The 23,186-nt window shown below is 38.3% G+C and overlaps 2 protein-coding genes across 3 annotated transcripts in view; one reads left to right on the top strand and one right to left on the bottom strand.

Moving 5' to 3' along the window:
• LOC133516430 (homer protein homolog 2) overlaps window positions 1-22,970 on the bottom strand; it is a 37,089-nt gene extending 14,119 nt beyond the window's left edge. The window contains exons 1-6 of one of the 2 annotated variants that reach the window (XM_061849364.1): window positions 22,317-22,970; window positions 15,467-15,623; window positions 14,849-14,980; window positions 14,389-14,562; window positions 13,154-13,219; window positions 11,575-11,732 (exon numbers count right to left, since the gene is read on the bottom strand). In XM_061849364.1, coding sequence (XP_061705348.1) covers window positions 11,575-11,732; window positions 13,154-13,219; window positions 14,389-14,562; window positions 14,849-14,980; window positions 15,467-15,623; window positions 22,317-22,342 — 713 coding nt within the window. In that variant the 5' untranslated portion in view covers window positions 22,343-22,970. The other variant, XM_061849363.1, reaches the window with a different exon arrangement.
• On the top strand, window positions 2,570-10,958 carry LOC133516431 (cuticle protein 7-like). The gene is made up of 4 exons (XM_061849365.1): window positions 2,570-3,226; window positions 8,842-9,003; window positions 9,462-9,558; window positions 10,177-10,958. Exons 1-4 carry the CDS (start codon window positions 3,212-3,214, stop codon window positions 10,398-10,400), a joined length of 498 nt encoding a protein of 165 aa, XP_061705349.1. The 5' UTR covers window positions 2,570-3,211; the 3' UTR covers window positions 10,401-10,958.
• Window positions 22,971-23,186: the final 216 nt, after the last annotated feature.

Below are 23,186 nucleotides of genomic sequence, written 5' to 3'. Positions count from 1 at the left end.
AGACCTGCTAAATCTTTCAGCGGGCACGCATAACACCGGGAAATGTTAACGGGCAAGTTTCCGGCACGGCATTCATCTTTTAGCAGTTTACATACTAACCGACCGTGCCATATTCGTACTTACGGGACTATGAACTAAACTCGCGAGCGCATTGCAAATAGTGAACCAGCATACAAGTGATCTCCAATAACGTAGTTCTATAAGCATCGCGGGGTCAAGTTATATTAGAGACGTATATAAAGTCATAGAATGGGTTTTGTGAATTGCCTTAATTATTAAGCAAATACAGCTGTAATAATTAGGTGCGCTCGTCAATCATTGTGTTAAGTGTTGTGCAAGAAAGCGTTATTAGAAAAAACATATACTTAATACTTCGTTACAAAAGGAAATAGTATAAGTTATAGCACTAATAAACTACTAGCACTAATAAACTACTAGCACTATTTACTACCCAAGTAACATTTTAATTATTTGAAGTCGACGAGTTACTTCCTTTTCAGCGGGGGTAGCATGGCCGCGCTTTTATCGCCTGTTGTGCCATGCGTAAAACGTAAACGCCCATGGCCCATTGGAATTATAAATAAAATCGCGTAATATTAGGGTAATATTCTATTTGTCCCCACAGATTTAATTAGCCGCATTTTCCGTTATTGTCAATCGACTTTGAATTCAAATATAGATTAAAATAAAGAACCATAACAATCATACCATATTCAACCATAGATACTTATAAATTATAGGTCAGAGGATAAAATAGATTTTGATATTGTTATACAATTTTTCAACTGGCGTTCACCTGCTCCAACCCGCGCCAGACGGCGGAGGCAAAATCGACCTAATGGTAGAAAGGGCCGTTGTACCGATTGCGTCTGGTTTGTTATCATAAGAAGATCATACATAATACATTCGTAATACCATAGATAAGTTTACACGTAATAACATTTATGTGAACGTAATTTTCATTACCGACACTCGGTGCAACCGACCCAAAACCATTAAGCAATTTGGCGTAGATAAACAATTAGGCTACTGAATGAAAAAGATTAAAAGTGCCCAAGTCTCAGCCACAAATTCGAGCAAAGATAAGCTTCATTTTGCCCTACAACAAAGGCATAGAAGTCTTTTAAAAAAGTTTAAGACGCCAGGTTTAACTCAGACGTAATAATGTAGATGATCATCTCACGAAAGTAAATTCACTAAAAATAGACTAAGAATTAGGCATCGCTCATAGGGCTCATATATCAGGCGGCTGTATACTTATTTACCCTCGTCGCGTCATCGTCTAATACAATAACTAATTCATTAATTTAATGCTTTAATACCCACCGGATTACTCATGTACATATACAATTGATACCTCAGTATATTCCCTAACAGCGACAAGGTGCGATATATAGCCATGTATGTACATACATAATATTTTTCTACTTCCTTGAATACCTTCGTAAACCCCCTACACTGTCACGCTATTCTAGGATTTATGCATCAAGGTATAAACGCTATAATGACGTGTGAAAATAGAAATGGGTTTAAGCCATTTTGACGGGGCATATTGTGATATTTACAATTGTAATACAGCGGCCGATAATATGAAATATAGCTAGTAATTTAACATTGCTGTATATCTGATTCACTATCATGCTAATTAGATTTTATTTTTCAATCAAAATGCAACTTTATTTATATGCCACAAAGATATAATGAACGTCGACTTTGTGATTGCGAATTAAGTATACTTAAGCTGTAAATACTACATGTTGTTTTGTTTTCACTTTAATTACAATAATCACAGAAAAGAATAGCCCTATTTCACCGCGCTGAGAATTGTCATATTGAGAATTTTCCGCCCATTTCTGGGTCGATAAGTAACGACGGAAGCTAGTGTCAATACGTATTTACCAGCATTATTGAACCAGCAATGTACGCGCGAATTATCAGTATCAGTTGTCAATTATCACATTTGCCAAAGTTTTGTTCTTATTTTGATACGACCTTGAAGATCGCTCGCGCTGATTGGCGTACGCGAAATTAAGTGAAAATCGTGCTTAATATGCGCGCCAATTTCCAAGACGATCGTCAAAACCATAGCAAATTGTTAAATTAGAATCGACCTCCAGATGCTTGCATGTAAATCCGAATCCAGATATGAGATAGGCTCAATCATTCCTTCGAAAATATTACTCCTATTCCGCCCGGGCAGTAAAAATCCCGATACACACACAAAATGCGCACGTTTCGCTAAACTACCTCAAATTTAAGAGCTCTCTTAAGACCCTCTTACACATTTACGAGCAGATATAAAGTCTCGCAGACACATTAACAATTTATCGCCGAATCTGTTTACCGTCGCGTGTTAGACTGACAGACGCGAATATAGCAATAGACTTGAATTTATTTCCCTCAGGGCAGGTGTGATGACATTTCGTTTGGTAAAGCGAGAAATAATTCATATATTATTTGTTCTTTTTCTAAACTGATTCAAGCCCCATCCGAGTTTTAAAAAATAACTTTTATTCTTAAAACTCAATTTATTTTGTTTGTTATCATCAATCAATGCTCCATAGTTTAAGAAGTTATCATGCAAAATTTCAGCATTCAAAATCCGATCACCCATTAGGTACTAGTGCGATTACGAATATGCTAATAGACTTTAGTACGGGAATAAAGCAAATAAATTAATATTAAGAGTCCGCAGCAAGCTCGATTCTCCACACAAACGGCAAACAAAAATTCGGCTGAGCTTGCTGGGGACTCCTAAGCGTTGTCATAGTTGTATTGATTCTTTGGAAAGAGTAAGTAACATCCATACATGCCTAGAATCCCTCAAACACTAGATTATCCTACAAAATGGCTCTAATGTCCTAACGACAAGGTGCAAAAAGCAACGTCAACGTTTTGGCACTTGACGAAGCGATCGGTCATCTCTGACCGTATATTGCCATTGCTTAAGTACCGCAGAAGAGTTACATGCTCTGGCGAACCAGTGAAAATCCGCTCTCTGATTCGCATATATATTACGGTTCTAGAGGCTCCGTTATAGTGGTACTACCACGCGTTCAAATCGCCTGTGCTCGGTATAGCAATGAATACACTACCACTAGTGGGGGACCTGAGAAGGGGCAGAATTAACTATTTCTTGGATATAAGTTGATCGTGTACCGAATAATTTACATTTCGCTATATCACGCGAGGACTGACTAGAGAAACGAAAATGGAAATTACAATTGTGAGTAAAAAAATAGTTTTTCGGTGGTGGTGTGATGTGTCGTAGGAATATTTCCATGCGATCTTTTCTTTTTTAAATATATGTATTTGTATTGAGAGTGGTAAATTAGTGATACAAAACAGTTACTAAGTGCATAAGTAGTATTATCCTATACTACGAATCGTGTTATATGCAGCTGTGTAGAATAATTACAAAGATTCGGCAATGCGCTAACATATTTAAAAATATCGATAAATTTACATAAAATAATCTAAACATTTTTTGTGTAAAATTGATGGCCTAATACGTTTATTATAAGTAATCAAAACTCATCTTCATTTTTCATTCATTAAAATACGTGTTTTAGTTTATAGCAATTTTTTGCATTTCTGTTTAGCCCTTTGATATTCTAATGATTTTTTTATGAAATCGAAATCGAGGCATGGTTGGAAAATCTTTTGTCACTCGCTACCATGGTTATGTCTCATGAGTCACTATTTAAATTCATATCAGCAATACATGAGACAACATTATATTTACAACAAAATATGTTACGGATGTCTCCTGGCTGACGAGACAGAATAACAAGATGTATCTAATAGTTAATTCACGCAGTGTTATTTTAATGTTTACAAATCCTGTCCTTTGCATATTCAATCCCAGATTCAGTGAAAAGTACCTACATTTGTAAGTACCTATATTACTTACACATGTTTCAAATTTATTTCTTGCATTATATAAAAAATGAAAATCAGGTATAACTGAATAGGAGGGGCTATTACAAAACGCATGAAAATGTAAGTCAGCAAGTAATCGTCATCAGCAAGGGGACATGTTTTCAAAGTTTAGGAATGTGATAACGCAGAATTTCAGTGGCTATATTATACATATTACGAAGTTGGTATACGACTGGCACTATAGGATATAAAATGATTCCCGAACAAACCACGACCGAAACAAAACGACATTCGCAAAAAAAATCAAGAGTGAGTGAAAACCCATTTCTTTCCGTGACGACACGCGACGTTCCGATTGCCCGTCTCCGTCATTGTCCCCAAATTGAACTCTACCGTATACAGCAAAAGACCGCTATTGTAATAGCACGGTTGAATAAGATACGAGTTAATGGAAGTCGGTGGTAGATTAGATACAGCAGTAAAGTATAGGAAATGTAATAAATATCTGTGTTTCGTGTCAGTTTTGCTCGCATTGCGTCGAGTCAGCACAATTGGATGTGATTTATTGCGTAGTGTTATTTAGGTTTCATGAAGGTTAAATGGGCCAATTTATACTAATATTCGTTTAGTCTTCAGATTGCGATTAAAGACGGATTCGCAGATAGTCTCCTTTTCTGTAAAATATATGCGCTTTTTTCGAAAGCAACTATGAAGAAAACGTCCATAGTAGTAAGGATGTCAACCATCAATTTTTTGACATCGTTAATGCTACTTTGATCTCAAGCAATTTCAGGAGAACCTAATCTTACATTTTTATTAAATTATTTAAAAAAATTATTGTTTCAAGAACGAGCAATTGTATTGATGTCACTGTATATTCAAGAGTAAAAATATGGGTGCAGACAACATAATCAATATGTCCCATAGCGCTTTTGTCAGCGAATTAAGAACTATGGGACATATTTTTGAGTAAATTGTATGCAACCATATTTTTACACTTGACTGTCTTATGTAGGAGTCAGTAAAGATGATCCCTGATCCCGGGGTTTTAGGTGCCGTTGTTTTACACTAGCCGAAAATAGGAAGGTAAGAAAACTATGTAGAAAGAAACTATTTTAACATTTATAAGCATATTTGGAGCTTCCTACCTATTTTTAATTCATATAAACAAAGTTATGAATACACGAAATCATTCGCACCGAAAACACCCGTGTACGCTGATTACGAGGTCACTCTGTACCTCAAGTGTTATATGTATTGGCGCCAACGTGACATAATCTCGTGTAAATAGCGGTTTACCTGTAATCTCGTGTGCACTAATTGTAATTAGATTTGCTTCGTCGGATATCGCCAGAGGCAAAATTTGCGGTTTCTTATAGGTGCCAACTTTTTAAACCATGTCCAACGTTGAGGGAAACAAACAGGGGGGCTAATGGCTAGCAACAGTTTATTTAGCGGAAAGAAGAGTAATTCGATTGTAATAAATTTAACTGAATAGAAATTGTAGTTTTTATATGACGATAATTTTTAGTATTATATTATTAATTGGATATTAGTTTAATGTTTTATGTCGATACCGCCTACATTTCGTGTGGAACCAATTATTACATTAATAAGTATATTTTATGGCCGGTAGACAGTGTAGACACAAGCAGTTAATAATAGTTTCACCCGAGGACCATTTTTAACGTTGACCGTACTGTCAAATTGTGTTAACGCACGCGTAACTTAATTTTCCTGTAAGTCGTCGTGGGTGAAATCACTAGTGTACAGTCTAAAATATTAGACACAAGCTGATTTACCGAGCCATAACTAAGTCTAGCGAGCCATAACTGCTTGTTATATTTGGGTGCTACGTAGTGTAAGATATCATGTTTCGGCCTAAGGCTCTATTTCGGTCAAATAGCTGTCGAACCTTTCGCCCGCGCCGAAACTGTGTTTTCGGTAGTGTCCGACCGAAGTCTCGGTTTCGGTTTCGGGGTATAAAACATTTTTCGGCCGAAGGTTCGATCTTGGTCAAATAACTGCTGAACCTTTCGGCCGCGCGGAAACTGTGTGTGTTTTCGGTAGTGTCCGACCGAAGTCTCGGTTTAGGGCGAAACTAGAACCAATTCAAAGCTTCGGTTTCGGCAAAAAATCCCGTTTCGCTCGTCCAATATTTGGTTTATTTAGGCGCTTCTACGGGTAAGAGATTACGGCACCTACATAAGATTATGCCAGGCGCTGTGTGCGGTCTGTGCGAAGCCTACACAATGAATACAATGTCATACTTACATGGCTGCAGTAATTATGCATAATGTGTATGCGCTTTTATGAGTTTATTGCTTATGGACATACTCATACTAGCGTGTGGCTGTCAGGAAGAACTCTAAACATATAACGTTAAGCGTTTCGATAAATTGTGTTGACGCAACTGTGACTTCATTGTACACTATTTAGAATACAATAGGTATAATGTGTTCATTTCATGTCTGTCTGTCATGTCTTAAAATCAAAAATATCCAATTGTTAGGGCGTCTAACTAATGTGTCGGTAACATAGTGTTTCGCAGTATACGAGAATATAATTAATTACATTCAATGTTTTGAGAAAAAATATTTTTAATTGCGATGCGATGTCAGCGATTTGCTTATATCCTGCTCTACTAGTAGTATCCAAAATTGAACACAATTGAAATAATGGAAATTTAGATCGACTTGATTTTGGCCAGGGCAAAAAATACTTATTACCAAAATAATAAACGGGGTATCTAAATAATTTGCATTTGTTTTGATACACTTCGTCTAGCGCGCTAGCTTAATACGATGTTTGCACTTACATGAATGTTTGTAGTTAACACTCGTTGTTAATGAAAGTTGTCAAGTGTACTAGTTTATGAATGAAGGAGTCATTATTTACGGTGACGAGAAGCATTGCATGACGAAATTCTGTGGTGTAACAAAGATGACATGGTGTTTTCGATTTTGAGTGTGTGGTTGATTAAAATATAGTTAGTAAATGTCAGAGCGAAAGCGAAACTAAACATTTTCTCGCCTACGCTCGCGAGTATTGTTTGAAATAATAAAACCCGAAAATAAGCTCGGTAATCGGTTTAGCGTTCTTTAAGATATGACGTTAAACGTTCGTGATTTTCGACAAAATTAACTAAAAGCACATGGTTCTTGACTTTTCTTGGTCCATTATTTCCTCTTTGTATACAGTTGTAATAACAAAACTTTCGTGAGACATACATATTAAATATATATAGCAAATTTCGACTAAAACTACGCGAGTGACCAGTTTTCAATATATTTCATACGTATACAGTTGAGTAAGTGCAACTAATAAACTAGAGAATATCGCACGCGAAGATGAGACTGACACAATGTTTACATACGAATGGCGAATTATCTAACTCTCTGTTTGACAGTTTGTGCTGCATCGATTGCCACGTTCTTATATTCATACGCGATTTCTATCGAGTCAACAAACGCCGTTGCCGTTATTCGTGAATGGTAAAACAGTAATTTAGTTAAAATTCGTCTGTGTCATTCTCATTACATTACTTTCCTTTGATATGTCACTTTCATCAACACATCGGTCTGTGATGCTTGTGATGTCTACTAGGTCACTTAAAGAAATAAAATTTTGACCAATAGTAGCTACCAAAGAATCATATTGTAGACTGCCGCCTTTGTAAAATGAATATTATTGAATATATTCGAAAGAAAGTAATTGAGCGTCGCCTGAATCACAGAAAATAATACTAACAACATATTGACTATACCTTAAAATAAAAATATGACATAAGGATATGGTTCACACAAGCAAACGAGCATTTGACATTTACAATATAGGTGGATATTTGCATGTTTGTTTAAGTGTTAGTTTCATTATACGAACACCACCACAACCACTAATTACCACTATACTCTTTTTATAAACATATTAACAATTCAAATCAGAACCGACAATCGCTGTACAAAATTAAATACCGTATAAATATCAGTCGAAATGTCCAGGCCAGGGGTTCCCAATCTTTTTCAACATGCGGCGCAGTTACAAGTTTAGTATTTTGCAACGGCGCCCTTGTAAATTTAAAATCACGGTCGAAAAAGAGTGACACGACGCTATATTATTTAACGCTGCGAGCGCTCAAACGAATATTTGTGGTTTCGGATAATGATAGAACTCACGGCGCCCCTCTTTACTTTCTACGGCGCACCAGGGCGCCGCGGCGCACACTTTGGGAACCCCTGGTCCAGGCCAATTATCAATTCCCACATACGCTTCCCTGATCCGTCTACAAGCAAACCAAACTAGGTACACGAATAATCGGCCTTATTGCATTGAAATAAGGTTTATTGTAAATGATCAAAGTATCCCCCTTTTATCTAGTAAACTTAAGGCGTTTTTGCAAGTGGCGGTAGCGTTGCGTGTAATGGATCACGTTCATACGACGTTCAGCCGTCTACGGGCAATTTTGTGCGTTTCCGCGTTGACTGTAATGGCGGTTTGGTGAGGAAGTTCGTTAGCGGTTGCAAATTTGAAATTGGAATTACCTATGCGTGGACTTAGTGCATATTCATAAGAGAATCATAAACGTTTGTTACAGGAATCATGATTACTTAAGTTCTACTTGTAGGAATACTTTTCAATTCGGCGTTTCGTTTTACGAATGTTTTTTTATAAGCAATTCGTGTGAGGACAAGGTGTATAAAAGAGGGCATTTTAATAGGGTTTGTTTGATTATGGAACAGATGGAACTAAGTGACGTAACTCAGCAGAAAACTATGAATACAACAATAATATTTTAACAGACATAATTACGGTAGAAGACGGTTTGATGGAATCGATCTTATGACGCTCTTATTATACGCTCAAAGTTACGGTATTAACGTACACATACGGCAACAACAGTGTGATCGTCACAAGCACGCCTCTTTTAATAAACTATAGTGTTCTCTCTTTCTTTCTCAGTGCACCTTACCCCTGCTGCTGCTCGTGGCCTCCACGCTGGCCCAATACGAGGGCTACCACGGCTACGAGCACGACATAGACGCCTACAGCTTCAAGCCGGCGTTGCCGCCCCAAAGCCTAGACGACCATTACCATCATGAAGAGGAGGACATCGACTATCACGTGAGTTGTCATGTTTACCGCTTCTACTCGTGGCGTCGCTGGCCCTATATGATGGCTACGAACGCGACCTCGACGTATATAGTTTAAAGCGAGCGTTGCCGCCCCAGATTCTAGACCACTATCACCATGATGACGAAGAAATGGATAACCTACCATGTATGTTTTTTTTTACATCGACGGTATACGCGCGCTGTTCGGTGGGTCGTGGTGACCGTAGTCGTAGCAAGAAATAGGCAAAATATAACCGACTAGCCATTAATATTGATCTACTTAATTACGAGCAATGGTTTAAAGAAATACAGTTAATTAATTTTAGTCGATGACTTTCGATTAATCTGCATAATTATATTTGGGAGAAGTCAGGTTCATGGAAACCGTATAATTTTCAGTATATAACTCAACGACAAGAGAAAAGATGCTGTAAATAAATATTTAAAAAGCAAACAATTTATTTTCAGGCACATCCGAAGTACGCGTTCGATTACTCCGTGAAGGACCCGCACACCGGAGACGACAAGGAGCACTGGGAGACGCGCGACGGCGACAAAGTTAAAGGTATGACATGAAAATAGTTACTCATTCAATTTTTTTAGGCTATAGTGTTTTTGGTAGAAGTAAGAAACTCTGAGTACGCTGTGCCACCATTTACGGCCGACATCAAATAAGAATGTTGTTTTATTTTTATTCTGCTCGAACACCTATTAAAACTATTTATTTCTTGTGGTTATTTAGGACCGTCAGCCAGGAGACATGTGACACAAAAAAAAAAGAACATTTTATTAACATGCTTAATAGATGGGTCAAAAATGTTTGGAAAAACTGGCTTCTCGGAGATCACGGGGAGAGGCCTTCGCACAGCGGTGGGTTTAAACATGCCTTTAAGGAACCAGGAAAGATGCATAACAGCAAATTACCCCAATGTTCCATAATGTAATGAGCTAATAAGTATTGTAAAGATGTAATTTAAATCTTGTAAAACCATGGTTTTTAAAAGTGACCCAAGAGACCAACCATCTTAGCAACTGACTAGAAAACATTAATATTCATTAGTTCGTATTGGCTTCCGTACATTTACTATTTAATACCTATGAAAGTTGTTTGAATGATGATAAATCATGTTACAATAGAATTTTAGCTGAAAAAGATTTTAAAGAAAATTAACTTAAATTCCAGGCAGCTACACCCTAACTGAAACCGACGGCACAAAGCGAGTGGTGGAATACGAGGCGGACGACAAGAACGGCTTCAACGCCGTCGTGCACAAGATCGGCAAACCCACCGAGCACGTAGAACACGTCAAGGCGGTCAAGTACGAGCCCATTCAGTACCACCACGAGTTCAGTCCGCAGCAGTTTGACGATGGCTTCGTGCCCATTGCTGGGTATGAGCATCATTAGAATTATCAGTATTACGAATAAGTTACTTCGTCAACATTTCATTTAGAAAACTTCCGTGATACTCTATGAATATATTAAAACGGGTCACTCCATAACGAGGAGCATTTTTTGTTCTTCTTTGAAGTGTACGTCGATGAGCCAACGCATGTGGCTGTCAATAAAACTCCTCGTTATAGAGCAAAGCATGCTGAACAATCAGACTTATAAAACGTGAACGACCCGTTTTTAATATTATTAATATATTACATTCGTCAATATTAGCTATTTTCAAATATTGAACTCGTGACAACTTTCAAGACATTCAGACTATTAAGGCAGCAGAAGACTTGAAAATGCTTTCAATAACTAATTTTATGTATCGGTGTCAAAAATTCCCATTGAATGACGAAAAGTAAATGTAAAAACGTGATGAATTTTAGAGATATGACGATGGAATACGGATGATTTGTCTGTAATATTATTAACTACTTATACCTGAAGACTGTACCTGTTAACTTTTTAGTTTTAGCTTTTAAGTATTGTACAAAATACTTGCAATGTAATAAAACGTGAAAAATATGTTATCATTTCTCATTACTACTCGTTTCTGACGTCTCATTACTACTCGTTTCTCACTGAAGCACTGATATATAGTAACGTGTGTAGTGTCTGGACGCTCAAACCGATATCAGACCATTGCGGACGCGCGGTGCTGCGGTGGGATACTCTCAACTGCTAGTATGTAGTCGCAGAGGTGTCAACAGGCCATTACTGGCAAGCAACAATCGCATTAGTGTCTATACATTATTGGCCTAGTAGCGCCGCCTGATAGGATCAGAGACTGCAGGCGGACTGTAAATGAGTCCCTTTAGAGCGCTTACTTACCTAAACCAAAGCCAGTTTGAGGCGATCATTGGTGGTTCTCAGTTGCTGTTCTGCCGATTCGCCGGGCACCGCTGTGAACGCGAGGCTAGCGCATATCATACTAAAGTAGCCTTTAACCCCTCGTCTAGATGTAGATGTAGAGACGCCCGGCCGAAAACAGGCGGACTGTCGATCAAGTGTTGCGTTCATTCAGCCCAATTCCCTGAGGTTGGAGCTGCAGGTTACTATCCCGGCGGCATTCCCACACTATTCTCCTCAAATCTTCTTGTTTCCATGCCATCGCCTAAAGGACAATGCTGTTTGAACTTACCTCTGAGCCAGAGCCAGTTTGAGACGGTCGTTCTCATATCGTAGCTGTTGTTCGACGGACTCGCCGGGGGGCAGCTCGGAGCGCAGCTCGGAACGCTCGGGCGCCGCCGTGGACGCGAGGGGACCGCGCGGCGCTCGACCTACTGTCGCATATCCGCCCTACGGGACACAAAACCATTGAAAGAACTTGCGATACTTGCAACCACTACACATTTATAACTACAAACACTTGGCTTTTCTAGAAAAAAAAACCGTTTTTCGTTTAAATTTGGAAAGCGTTATTTCTATCAATTGAAGTAAATTAAAAATGTAACGGAATCCCAGTAGAATTAAAAGAGCACGAGTTTCTGAGTATCTTAATTACGACGTCCACTTTGAGAATAGAATAGAATAGAGAGCGTTTATATTGAAATTATTTATATCAGGACTTTTTACATCGCAAACAGGTGCTTCCAAACATAAATACATAGGATACTTTTCAGCAAACATATAGGGGCCGTGCGCGTCGGAGGGTCTGCCATCTTGTGGCCTGAATCGGAACAATAAACATGTACATTTACACGTCACGTGTTTTCTTGTGCATAGTAGATTCTGCCATCTTGTGGGCTACATCGGAACAATAAATATCACATTTACGCCTCGCGCCAAAAATCTGACGGCTCCTGTGCTGCCTCCTACAGTTCATGCACGCTCCCTATACAGATATTTTTCAAAAGCAACTGCAAAGCAAATTAAATCATATAAGTGTTCTATGTAACGGGAGAATCCCGCAATACAAAATTATGATCATTATTATCCGTAATTTTTAATATTATATTGCATTAGAAAGAAGGTAAGCAATATTTACGCGTCTTTTTATTGAAAAAACACTTTTTCACGTCAGCAGCTCGAACAAGGGCAATTTGCTGCTTAAAAACTGTGAGCAAAATAAAATTCAAGTGGCCTTTATATTCGACTGTCATTTCAACGTGCGGGGCCTAATACAAGACCGAAATATTTGGATTCTAAGATTGTCTTTGTCCCTTTCACGTAATTACTAGTAATTATCAAAAAGAAAGAGACAAAAAACTGCATATGTAATTCTTCATCTTACAAAAAAAGTTGTGGATTGAACTTTTCAATTGATGTATGTTATTTCATTATTTCCGCATTTTTTATTGAAATTTCTTTCGTTTTGTTTTATTGCGGTAATTAAACTTAATTGTTAGAATACCTTAAGAAAAGATGAGTGCAATAGTGATGAAGACGGATTACATGTCTTCAGGTTGTATTTTTACCTTTCAAATATGTTCTCACCGCTGTCGTGAAAAGTTTTGTGTACTACGCGAGATCAAAGTTATTTATATCTCGTACGCTTTTGAGCCCCTTACTACGCTCAAGATTCAAAATTATTATCGAATCATTCGCTTGCACGGGACTCAAAATAAGCACTCGAAGAAATTGCTCTCTTGTCGTACAAATAACTATTTTTAAATAAGTCACGGCAATTACACATTATTTTGCTTTCATAAGCAATATGATTTCATGTTTGTTTACCTTTTTATTGTTAATGCAAAAACGAACAAAACGGTTGAACTTACCTGTAGTGTGGACGACACGGAGTGAGCTCTTTGGTGGACCATCATTTCATCGTTGTCAACTTTAGGCTGCAACAAAAACAGAATTGATAAGTTTGAAAACTTGTAAGTTCTGATTGATGATAGCGTCGACTCTTGAAAATTTAAACCGTTCTTGGAAGTTTGACATTCAACAATGAAATACTTTGGTTGGAACATGACCTTTAAAGAGTTGAAAGTTTCGAGCCTCAAACTTTGAAGTTTATTGTGATAGGTGGAATATTAAAGTGCTTAACATTTTCTCAAGTTGTTACTACTTATATTATGCAATCAATTTCGATAACTACAGCTTAAATATTCTGACGCTCAAAATACGTTATCTTGCAAATCCCTGGAGATACTAAACTATTTATTGAATTTTGAAGCAAATACATGTGATGAATAAAATAATTATTTGTAAAATATCTACTCTCTCTTGTATTGATGGTATCAAGTTGACTATGATGGCCCGTCTGGTGTATCATAAATAAAGTCAAGGAATTGTTGTATATCGTAGCAGAAGGGACGCCGCTCGCGTGGCGGGGCGCTGTTTCCGTTGAGACCAGCCCGGTTAATAGTACCTGGCACTGGAGGCGCAACGACCGGCGGCGCGTCTGAGCGACTGGGGGCTCATCGGCGGGACGCTAGCAGAGGGGACGCCGTGGCGGACGCTACGGGCGTGGCGGCTCCGCTGTTGCCGTTGGTGGACTTGCTAAACTGATGGTACCTGTACTGGGGGAGCAGCGACTGGGGGCTCAACGGCGGGCGCGTGGGACGCTAGCTGAGGGGATGCCGTGGCGGACGCACCGGACGTAGCGGCTCCGCTGTTGCCTTTGCTGGGCTTGTTGACTGATGGTACCTATACTGGGGGAGCAGCGACTGGGGGCTCAACGGCGGGCGCGTGGGACGCTAGCTGAGGGGATGCCGTGGCAGACGCGCGGACGTAGCGGCTCCGCTGTTGCCGTTGCTGGGCTTGTTGACTGATGGTACCTATACTGGGGGAGCAGCGACTGGGGGCTCATCGGCGGGCTCACGGGACGCTAGCAGAGGGGATGCCGTTGTGGTCTTGTTGACTGATAGTACCTACCTATACTGTGGGAGCAGCGACTGGGGTCTCATCGGCGAGCGCGAGGGACGCTAACAAAAGGGACGCCGTGGCGGACGCCAAGGGCGTGGCGGCTCCGCTGTTGCCGTTGGTGGCCTTGCTAGACTAATGCTACCTGTACTGGGGGAGCAGCAACTGGGGGCTCATCGGCGGGCGCGCGGGACGCTAGCAGAGGGGACGCCGTAGCGGACGCTACGGGGGTAGCGGCTCCGCTGTTGCCGTTGGTGGCTTTGCCAGACATTTGCTGCGCCTGGATCGCCTCTTTCACTTCTTGGAACTTTTCTATGAACTGGAAAAATATATTAGAATAAGCGGAGGGGGACATTGGAGGAGCTACAACTGAAAAGAGTTTTGAAAATATTACTATACCAGGTTATTACGACAAAACCTACTGATAGTGGTGGGTAGTATAATGCTAGAGGTGGCATCGTAGAATTCAAAATAATAGTGCTTAATGAAATTATAATGCGAATCTGGATTAAGACTAAATAGCAAGTAAAAATACTTCCCAACTAATTGAAAAACACTGCGCTAAGATATAATATATACTTACCTAATACATATATAGATCATACCTTGCCCAGTTCTGCTTCGGACGCGAACCCGAGCCCGTAAACCGTGTTGGCCCGCACGTCGCTCCATTGTCCGAACTTTTGAGATGTCTTCGTGAAGGTCATGTTCGCCGTTATCGTGCTGTTTATTACAGCCTGCAAAAGAAAACGACATTAGTATTGTAGTAAAGAGTGGGCGGCCAATGGTGAGATCTGCACGACAACAAGCGTAGGTAACGTCATTGACATAGCTAACTGAGTTGCCCGTTATGTCCGGCATCTCAATAAATACCGAATCAAACCGGTAAAGGGCCTCATAAATATTCTAAATTTCAAACATTAAGGATGTTTTTTTGACTGAGAAGTTTCAGCTCAATCTCGGGGAGTTGGGGTTAAGTGGCATTGGTCGGGGCACATTGCTCATAGAACCGACTGCCGATTGGGCAGAAAGGTAATTGAGATGTCACTGTGAACCGCAGGACACAGCAAGGGAAAGCCCCTTAGAAGGTAGACCAACGATCGTATCGGTTAAGATTGCAGGTCAACAAACAGATCCGTCTCTGCAGGTACAAGAACAGTTGGACAACTTTCGGTAAATATGATGATGATGGAGCCGGCCTTGGTCTCTTGTTAAGTATATACCTTGGTCCCTTCAACGCTGATGATGCGATACAAGTTTCTCGACGAGTCGTAGAAGAACGAGACGGAAACAGCGGCGGAGCTGGCCGACATCCACGATCGTTTCGTCTTCGGGTCTATGTGGAACACGTGCGCCTTGCACGTGAAGATTGGCTGCTCACTGCGGGAGAGAGGTAGCGTTAGTCTTTTATCCTGTTTTTATTAGAATCAGAAATATAAAAGATCTATAGTCTCCATACAACACACCGCATGCCCGGCCTTGAATTAGATGATGCTGTCTACCATTTTTGCATTTTAGTTTTGTACGCATGAAAACTGTCGACTTATCTACTGCTATTTATAACTTCTAAACGTAAAATCACTATTAATAAAAAAACGAAATCAATTTTATTTCAAAAATGCCTTACATCATTTTGGTTAGATACTCTTCAAACTGCTGGATCGATCTATGAAACATAGCTATAAGAACCACGAGGTAAACTCTATTTCACGTAAAAAACCGCATTGAAATCGGCCCATCCGTTGGAGAGCCACGATGCCATAGACAGACATTAACGTCAAACGTTAGGGTTCAACATTGACGGTTCTCGCTACATTGTATGTATTGTTATCATTATCAGTCTTTTCTACTTACTAGCCTGTGCTAGATTATAAACTTGGTGGAAATAATCTATCGGATGGGACAAGTAAAAAGAAATGGATAACATGACAGGGGCGGTAGATGTTCAAGCAGGAAATCCGCTTAAAATTGCCGGCATAGTATTAGAGATATTTGCGTAAATACCACTACCAATAGTGAAGCGTTATTCCTACTAATGCCTACCGAGTTGTTACCAGTGCTAACAACTTGGTGGTAACAGGTGGGAATAACTCATAGCGAAGTGTGCTACGAGCATCAAGGTTTTAGAAGTACTCCAAGTGGACCATTCTACATTTTAAAGAAACTATATTCACTCAAATTCGGAATGCTTTCACCATTTTAAGGATTCGTTTCGTTTCAACCACCTTGGTATCCGGCAAAGTTGCCTACTCGATAGTCTTGAAGAATTCAATGGAAAATATTCTTACAAGCAATTTCACTTTTCATATAGTGGATCGAAATCGAACGTCAACGACGAAAAGTCGTGAAATAATAATCGTCTACAGGCATATGCAGCAATAGAGGTGCATACCTGCATTATTGCTACGTATATCATTATCAGTCTTTTCTACTTACTAGCCTGTGCTAGATTATAAACTTGGTGGAAATAATCTATCGGATGGGACAAGTAAAAAGAAATGGATAACATGACAGGGGCGGTAGATGTTCAAGCAGGAAATCCGCTTAAAATTGCCGGCATAGTATTAGAGATATTTGCGTAAATACCACTACCAATAGTGAAGCGTTATTCCTACTAATGCCTACCGAGTTGTTACCAGTGCTAACAACTTGGTGGTAACAGGTGGGAATAACTCATAGCGAAGTGTGTTACGAGCATCAAGGTTTTAGAAGTACTCCAAGTGGACCATTCTACATTTTAAAGAAACTATATTCACTCAAATTCGGAATGCTTTCATCATTTTAAGGATTCGTTTCGTTTCAACCACCTTGGTATCCGACAAAGTTGCCTACTCGATACGTCTTGAAGAATTCAATGGAAAATATTCTTACAAGCAATTTCACTTTTCATATAGTGGATCGAAATCGAACGTCAACGACGAAAAGTCGTGAAATAATAATCGTCTACAGGCATATGCAGCAATAGAGGTGCATACCTGCATTATTGCTACGTATAGTTTAACCTAAATGTCTATTCAGAGCCCTTATCGACGAGCGACTGGGTCTGGAGTGGTGCCAGCTATCACACTACATTAAACAACCAGGTATTAAGTACGTTTAGAACTTGTAAGCGATACAGAATCAATCGCATGTTCTCAACATTTATTAAAATACTAATACAATCCATACTTAGACGACCTTTACAGTCCACTAAAGATACATATACATGTACGTCAAAGATCAACGCAAATTTTGGCCTTATTGTGGCAATGGAATGTGGTGATTTTTTACCTTTTCACCAAGTAGCTGAACTGAAGTAGATGGCGCAAGTACCTTGATCTGAGGTACCTATTCATTTAAAATAGAACATGACGTGTTATCTCATCCTAAAATAAATCTTTGTTAGGAACTCAATTCAGTAACAGTTAAAGTACCTACATTTCCCTTGCCGTTGCCTAAGCTTTGAATCCCTAAAAAGTCTTTGTCGATAAATTACGAGCGACCAAACTTTGAAACTTGCATGATTTTGTCCAGAAACTCGAGACACATCCTATCCGAGAGCTTATCAAAATTATTAAAGTTTAACCCCCTTATTCATAAAACTTTACGGGCCTGATTTAGTTCATAGCTAATTCAGGCCAGTAACGCGTTTATGAATAACGCCATAAGAGTAAGATCACCCTGTTCCGTGTAGCTCGTTTTTTCTTCTAGATAATCTAGTGCTGCAGCATATTTACTAACAGACTGAGCGCCGAACGAAGGGGCATAGCTATGATAATTACATATACAATTATACATCAAATCGCGTAAAAATGTTTTCGACAATGTTAATATCCAGAGAGGAAAATAGGGTCTATCGTATGGAGAAATGGTCTTCCCGTTTCATTTTAAGGATAGCGACACCGATCGTATATCCCATTACATAGTTTCTTATTTATATAACTACCTATTTTCCTGGATGTGGTCCTAGTTGCTGTCTTAGTGAAATGCGCACTAAACCTTTAACAAGCAAAATTTAAGACAAACTCAGCCACATTTCGCGAGGCGTTGTTCGGCATATCATCAACGAGGTCAGAAACAAAGGCAGTGAGGTAACCAGAGGCTAAATATAGTCTGTTTACTCTCAGCGGTAAGAATATTGAATTACAAAGGGAAAGAAAAGCCTTATCGGGGGACAGTATAGCCCGAAGTATGCCCCGAGGTTATCTATTACTAATCGCTTTTCGTGCGCGTGGATGGAAAATCCTCGGATGAATCAAAGTAAGTAATATAAAGTAAGTAAGTAATATAACGGACGCGAACAACGAAATTGGATGATCTTCTATCACCAACTCTATCGCTTCTAAGGTTTTCCAGTTAAAGAAATGGGACATGTATTTATTATTTTATTTATTTATTAAAGTTCCAATTAATTTTAAAAAAGGTAGTGTACGCGCCGTTTTAGTTAACAATAGACAATGGATAAGCCTTTGAGGGCCAGCTACAAATCTAACGACTATACTTACGTGTTCAATATGTGGTTGCCAATTAAATCCATAGTCAATTAGAAGACCAATGTACATATCTACAAAATCGATAAAAGGGCAGTCACAATCATCACATTGCAAGTGGAGACAGCTATGCACGTGTGCTTTTATAGCGGGGTTGTGTATTGATTTATTTTGAGAAGAACATATGAGCATAGCCTTCATTTTATGTGCATTTAGGACTAGCCCTACGTCATGCGACCATTTACACAAGGTGTCGAATATATCCTGTATTTTACGTTCGGCAGTCTTTAAGTCCCTATCCGAGACTACTATGCAAGTGTCGTCTGCAAATTGATAAACATAGTCTTCTCCGACTGTATTGCTCATGTCATTGACATACAAAAGGTATTCGGTCGGGCCGTAGGTACAAAGTGCGATTTTCAAATTTCTCCGACACAGTAAAGTTTCCGATTAGTCAGGTTTTTTTTTATAGATCTTGAGGTCGCAGTAACACTGGTAACGCTTGACACCTTCGCGCTACTTCGTACCAAAGAAATACCTAGATAGATTTAGTCAATCAAACAACGCTAGGCCCATTAGGAAATAATTATATTTCAATCGCAGCAAGCGTTTGACTCATAGGAATCTGATTTATGACAATAGCCGAAAGTAAGTAATATGCGTACGTAGCCCGAGATCGCACTTTATCGGGTCCAGTGTCTAACGCGCGCTTGATCAGTACTCGACGGGAATCAAGAGCCCATCAATCAAATGGCATTATAAACTGACGATACTTTTTTATCTATGGAATTGTGTGTGATCTGGGAAATATTGCTTTGTTTATAAAAAACCGTTCCTGTGGGGAGGCTTACCTACAAAGCACTCAGAAATTATGACAGTGACAGATTAAAGGTACTAATAAATACCTCTAAGCTAAGAAGAGTTGTATTTACATCCGTCACTACGTTAAAAGTGCCTTTAAAAATAATAGAAAGGGTTTAGGTGAAAACAAACATTAGCATGCTTCATACTGAATAATATTCGTTCACGTTCAAAATTAGGCCAAACCGTAAACCTAATTCATAGTAATTTGCAGGTTATTTGTGTCAAGTAGTTAGTAAACTGGCGATCATGTTTCAAGGTTAGTGTGTAAAAATGGCTTTCATGTAGACATGAGTGCATGAGATTGGAGGAACAAGATAAATGTGAAAATATAATATAATATAAAAAGGTTTTGATGTGGAGTAAATGAAATGTCAAAATTTATTGTAACAATAATCTATCTTCTACTGGCCATGCAAGTATTTTTATGAAGTTGTTAATTGACCAAGTGTTAACGAAGGTCTGCATTTCAGCTTGGGCAAAAGTGCTTTCATATATTCAGACATATAAAAAATTACTCAACAACATAAGTATTTTTATATTTTATTTTTTTATTTTTTATAATAAATATATATTTTTAAATTTTATAATAAATTTATTTCATCCAATCCAAAATGATACATTAATACAAGGGGTTGAGACCTTCTAGTAGGTATAGAGTACCTATGTCAGAAATTCTTGCTCTTCCAATTGGTAACTAATTAGAACATTGTAATATGATTTGAGTATAACTAATATAACTATGTTACATTGAGTATCTTAAGAACTAAAACTAAAGAACTAAGTAGGTAACAAAATTACAAGCTAAGCGCGCGTGTGTGTGTATGTATGTGTGTGTGTGTGTGTATGCTGTGAATTTGTGTGTTCATTTGAGTAGTTGGGTTATTAAATTACAATTTTAAATTATTAGGTAAATAGAGTTTTAGCCTTAATTTACATGAATTAAGATCCTACTTTTTTTTAATCTTATGAAGCTCATCACAGCATAGCTCACAGAAATATGAGTTAATAAATTGTATTAATGAAGACTTAAAAAAATGGGAAAAAGCAATACTCACAATATTTCATTATCAATATCCATTTTTGCTAGTTGCAATAATACCATTCACTTGTCAATTCAGCACAAGACTCGAGAGTCAATAAGTGCTAAAATGTCAAGATAAAAGGGTTAGGTTTAACAGCAGATAGCCGGGATGGTTGAGAAATGAATGTGGTGATAAGATATGACATGTGAGTGTAAACTACCACCTAAGTTAAATGTACAAACTATTTCAGTGTAGGTACTTAAATTTTGTTCTTTGTTTATTTTCAAATAACAGGTAATTTTGGATATAATTGAAATTAATAGTGTTGGTATTTGTGGTAATATTTTTGTGGCCAAATCATGGACCGATATTAATTTGTTGATTGTAAACCACATAAAGGAGGTACTAAGATCCTCCATCCGCATACTCTCTGACAGCCATATTAGTTACATCCAAACTTATACACAAATGCCACAAACGACTAATGTAGGTATGTCATAATAACAAGATCACCCTACAATGGATCAAGGGACACAGTGGATCCCAGGGACAACAATGCTGCGGACGAGCATGCCAGGCAAGGATAGAGTGTGGGGTCGATTGGTCCGGAACTGATTCTTCCAATACCGTTTAGCAAGGTACGCTCAATGCTGCTGGCACATACAGGGAAACTAAACACAGAACCAGACTGGATGCAGACAGACCAAAGAAGCCATGCCTGGCATCAACGGAAAGCTCACAAGGGTGCTTCTTCAACTAGGGAAGGTCCAACTGAGTATGGTAACCAGTGTCATACAATAAATAATTAAATAGTTTCTAATTTGGGCAGAACTAAATTCAGGGAATATGACATGGAATTGGTAGGTTTAGTATTCATATAAAAAATAATGGAGAACTTCTTGTTGCAAAAGATTTTATAAACTATTGTTTGCAGAGGAAAGTTTATTTTACAAGCAACTACAATTTCCAGACAACAATACTGTCATGCTGCTGTCTTCATAGGTTTAAATGTTAGAAAATAACTTTGCCAATAGGGTACAAGTTGTCAGTCAATATTTAAAACAGTAATATAAATGTAATGAAATAAGGATTTACGCTTAAAAGTTATTGTGTTCAGGATAGTTTGAAATTATTTGTGAAAATCACTTACTCCATTTCAGTTATAGGGGCCAGGATTCCTGAATTTTTATCCTCGCGCATTATACTACACGAATTACTATTAATAATGTTATTTTAATATTATTTATGTGAATTTTTCGCCAATATACGCCCTAACGTAACAAGCGCTCACCACGAAGTAAAAGATTACTCAGGTATGAAGTTTTTAAAAATAGAACCTCCTGACCCGACCCCAGGCGACCTTACTGGCCGTAAACCCACTGGATCGTGTGCAATCGATGTGCAATTGCCTATTTAGGCGGAAATAGATGCAATGTACTACGAGTGTTAACGAAAGCGTAGGAAATAGGGTGTAATGGATTGAAAAGGTCACATATTCACGACCCCCACACGTTTAATTGACGTCATAGTGTGTTGTGATTGTGAATAATTGTGATCCTTGGAGAGCAAACTTAAAATACCCCTACGCATGGGTAAAATGCATCCCCTCCCTCGAAATGCCAAGGGGCATTAGAAATGGATTATCGTGGATAATGTATACGTAAGAAACGGAGAGTTTCATGAATTAAATTTGGTTGGGACTGTAGAATAAAACTTACCCCATCGTTTCTTTTCCTGCTGTCATTTAAACACAATATTTAAGAAAATGTTTTACTTCATAATTTCCAATTTTCCTCACACAAACTGTCACAAGCGGATCGCACCATAAACTAAAGACTATCTTCGAGCTACCAACTATAAACAATAAAATAAGTTTTGAGGAGGTTTTGAGACTATTTGACTGTCTATGACTCTCGTATAATTGAAATTAAAACTGTGAAAAAAATCCCCCACAGTCAAACTATTTTGTTTTCAATATATAATTTTACTTAACTTTCATGAATACAAACAAAACTGCATTAAATATTTTTTTCGGTCATGGTTATATGATTATGTTGTTGCCCTCTAGTGAGAAAGTAATAAAACTTGTAACTTTAATGCTGCTACTCCTCACTAGATGGCGTATAAATCTTGTAATGTATTTTTCTACTCACTGCTAGATGGCCTAAAAATTTGATATTCTATACAAGATAGATGGCTCTGTATAGCCAAATAAATTAAACAGCACAATTTATTTAAACAAAAGTAGTCGACCATGACTTCAGCAACTTGTACAGATAGGGTACCTACATATGTACAAGGTTCTGAAATTGAGAATATTGCCTCATATTGAACCTTTTATTTTTTAAGTCAATTAATGGTAGACTGCATGTCTTTAGCTTACGTGTAATTTTTTTTTACCTACACCTAAATTAAAGTACGGACCTACATACATCCTTCATTCAGGCTAGTAAAATTTTTGATCATACAAACACCTTTTAAAAAACAATTTTGGACAGTCTAGATTTCCTAGTTTAAATTAACATATTAACGAGTTACGAGTAGCTATTTAAAATCGGTATGGCGTAATCGACTAACATTTTAATTAG

The sequence above is a fragment of the Cydia pomonella genome, chromosome 3, assembly GCF_033807575.1.
Source record: "Cydia pomonella isolate Wapato2018A chromosome 3, ilCydPomo1, whole genome shotgun sequence".
NCBI classification, from domain to species: domain Eukaryota; kingdom Metazoa; phylum Arthropoda; class Insecta; order Lepidoptera; family Tortricidae; genus Cydia; species Cydia pomonella.
This window is presented reverse-complemented; position numbering and strand designations above follow the sequence as displayed.

Coding starts and splice junctions, on each gene's coding strand:
- LOC133516431 (XM_061849365.1), top strand. Junction 9,004..9,461: donor AGGAGGACATCGACTATCAC/GTGAGTTGTCAT, acceptor ATTTATTTTCAG/GCACATCCGAAGTACGCGTT. Junction 9,559..10,176: donor CGACGGCGACAAAGTTAAAG/GTATGACATGAA, acceptor CTTAAATTCCAG/GCAGCTACACCCTAACTGAA.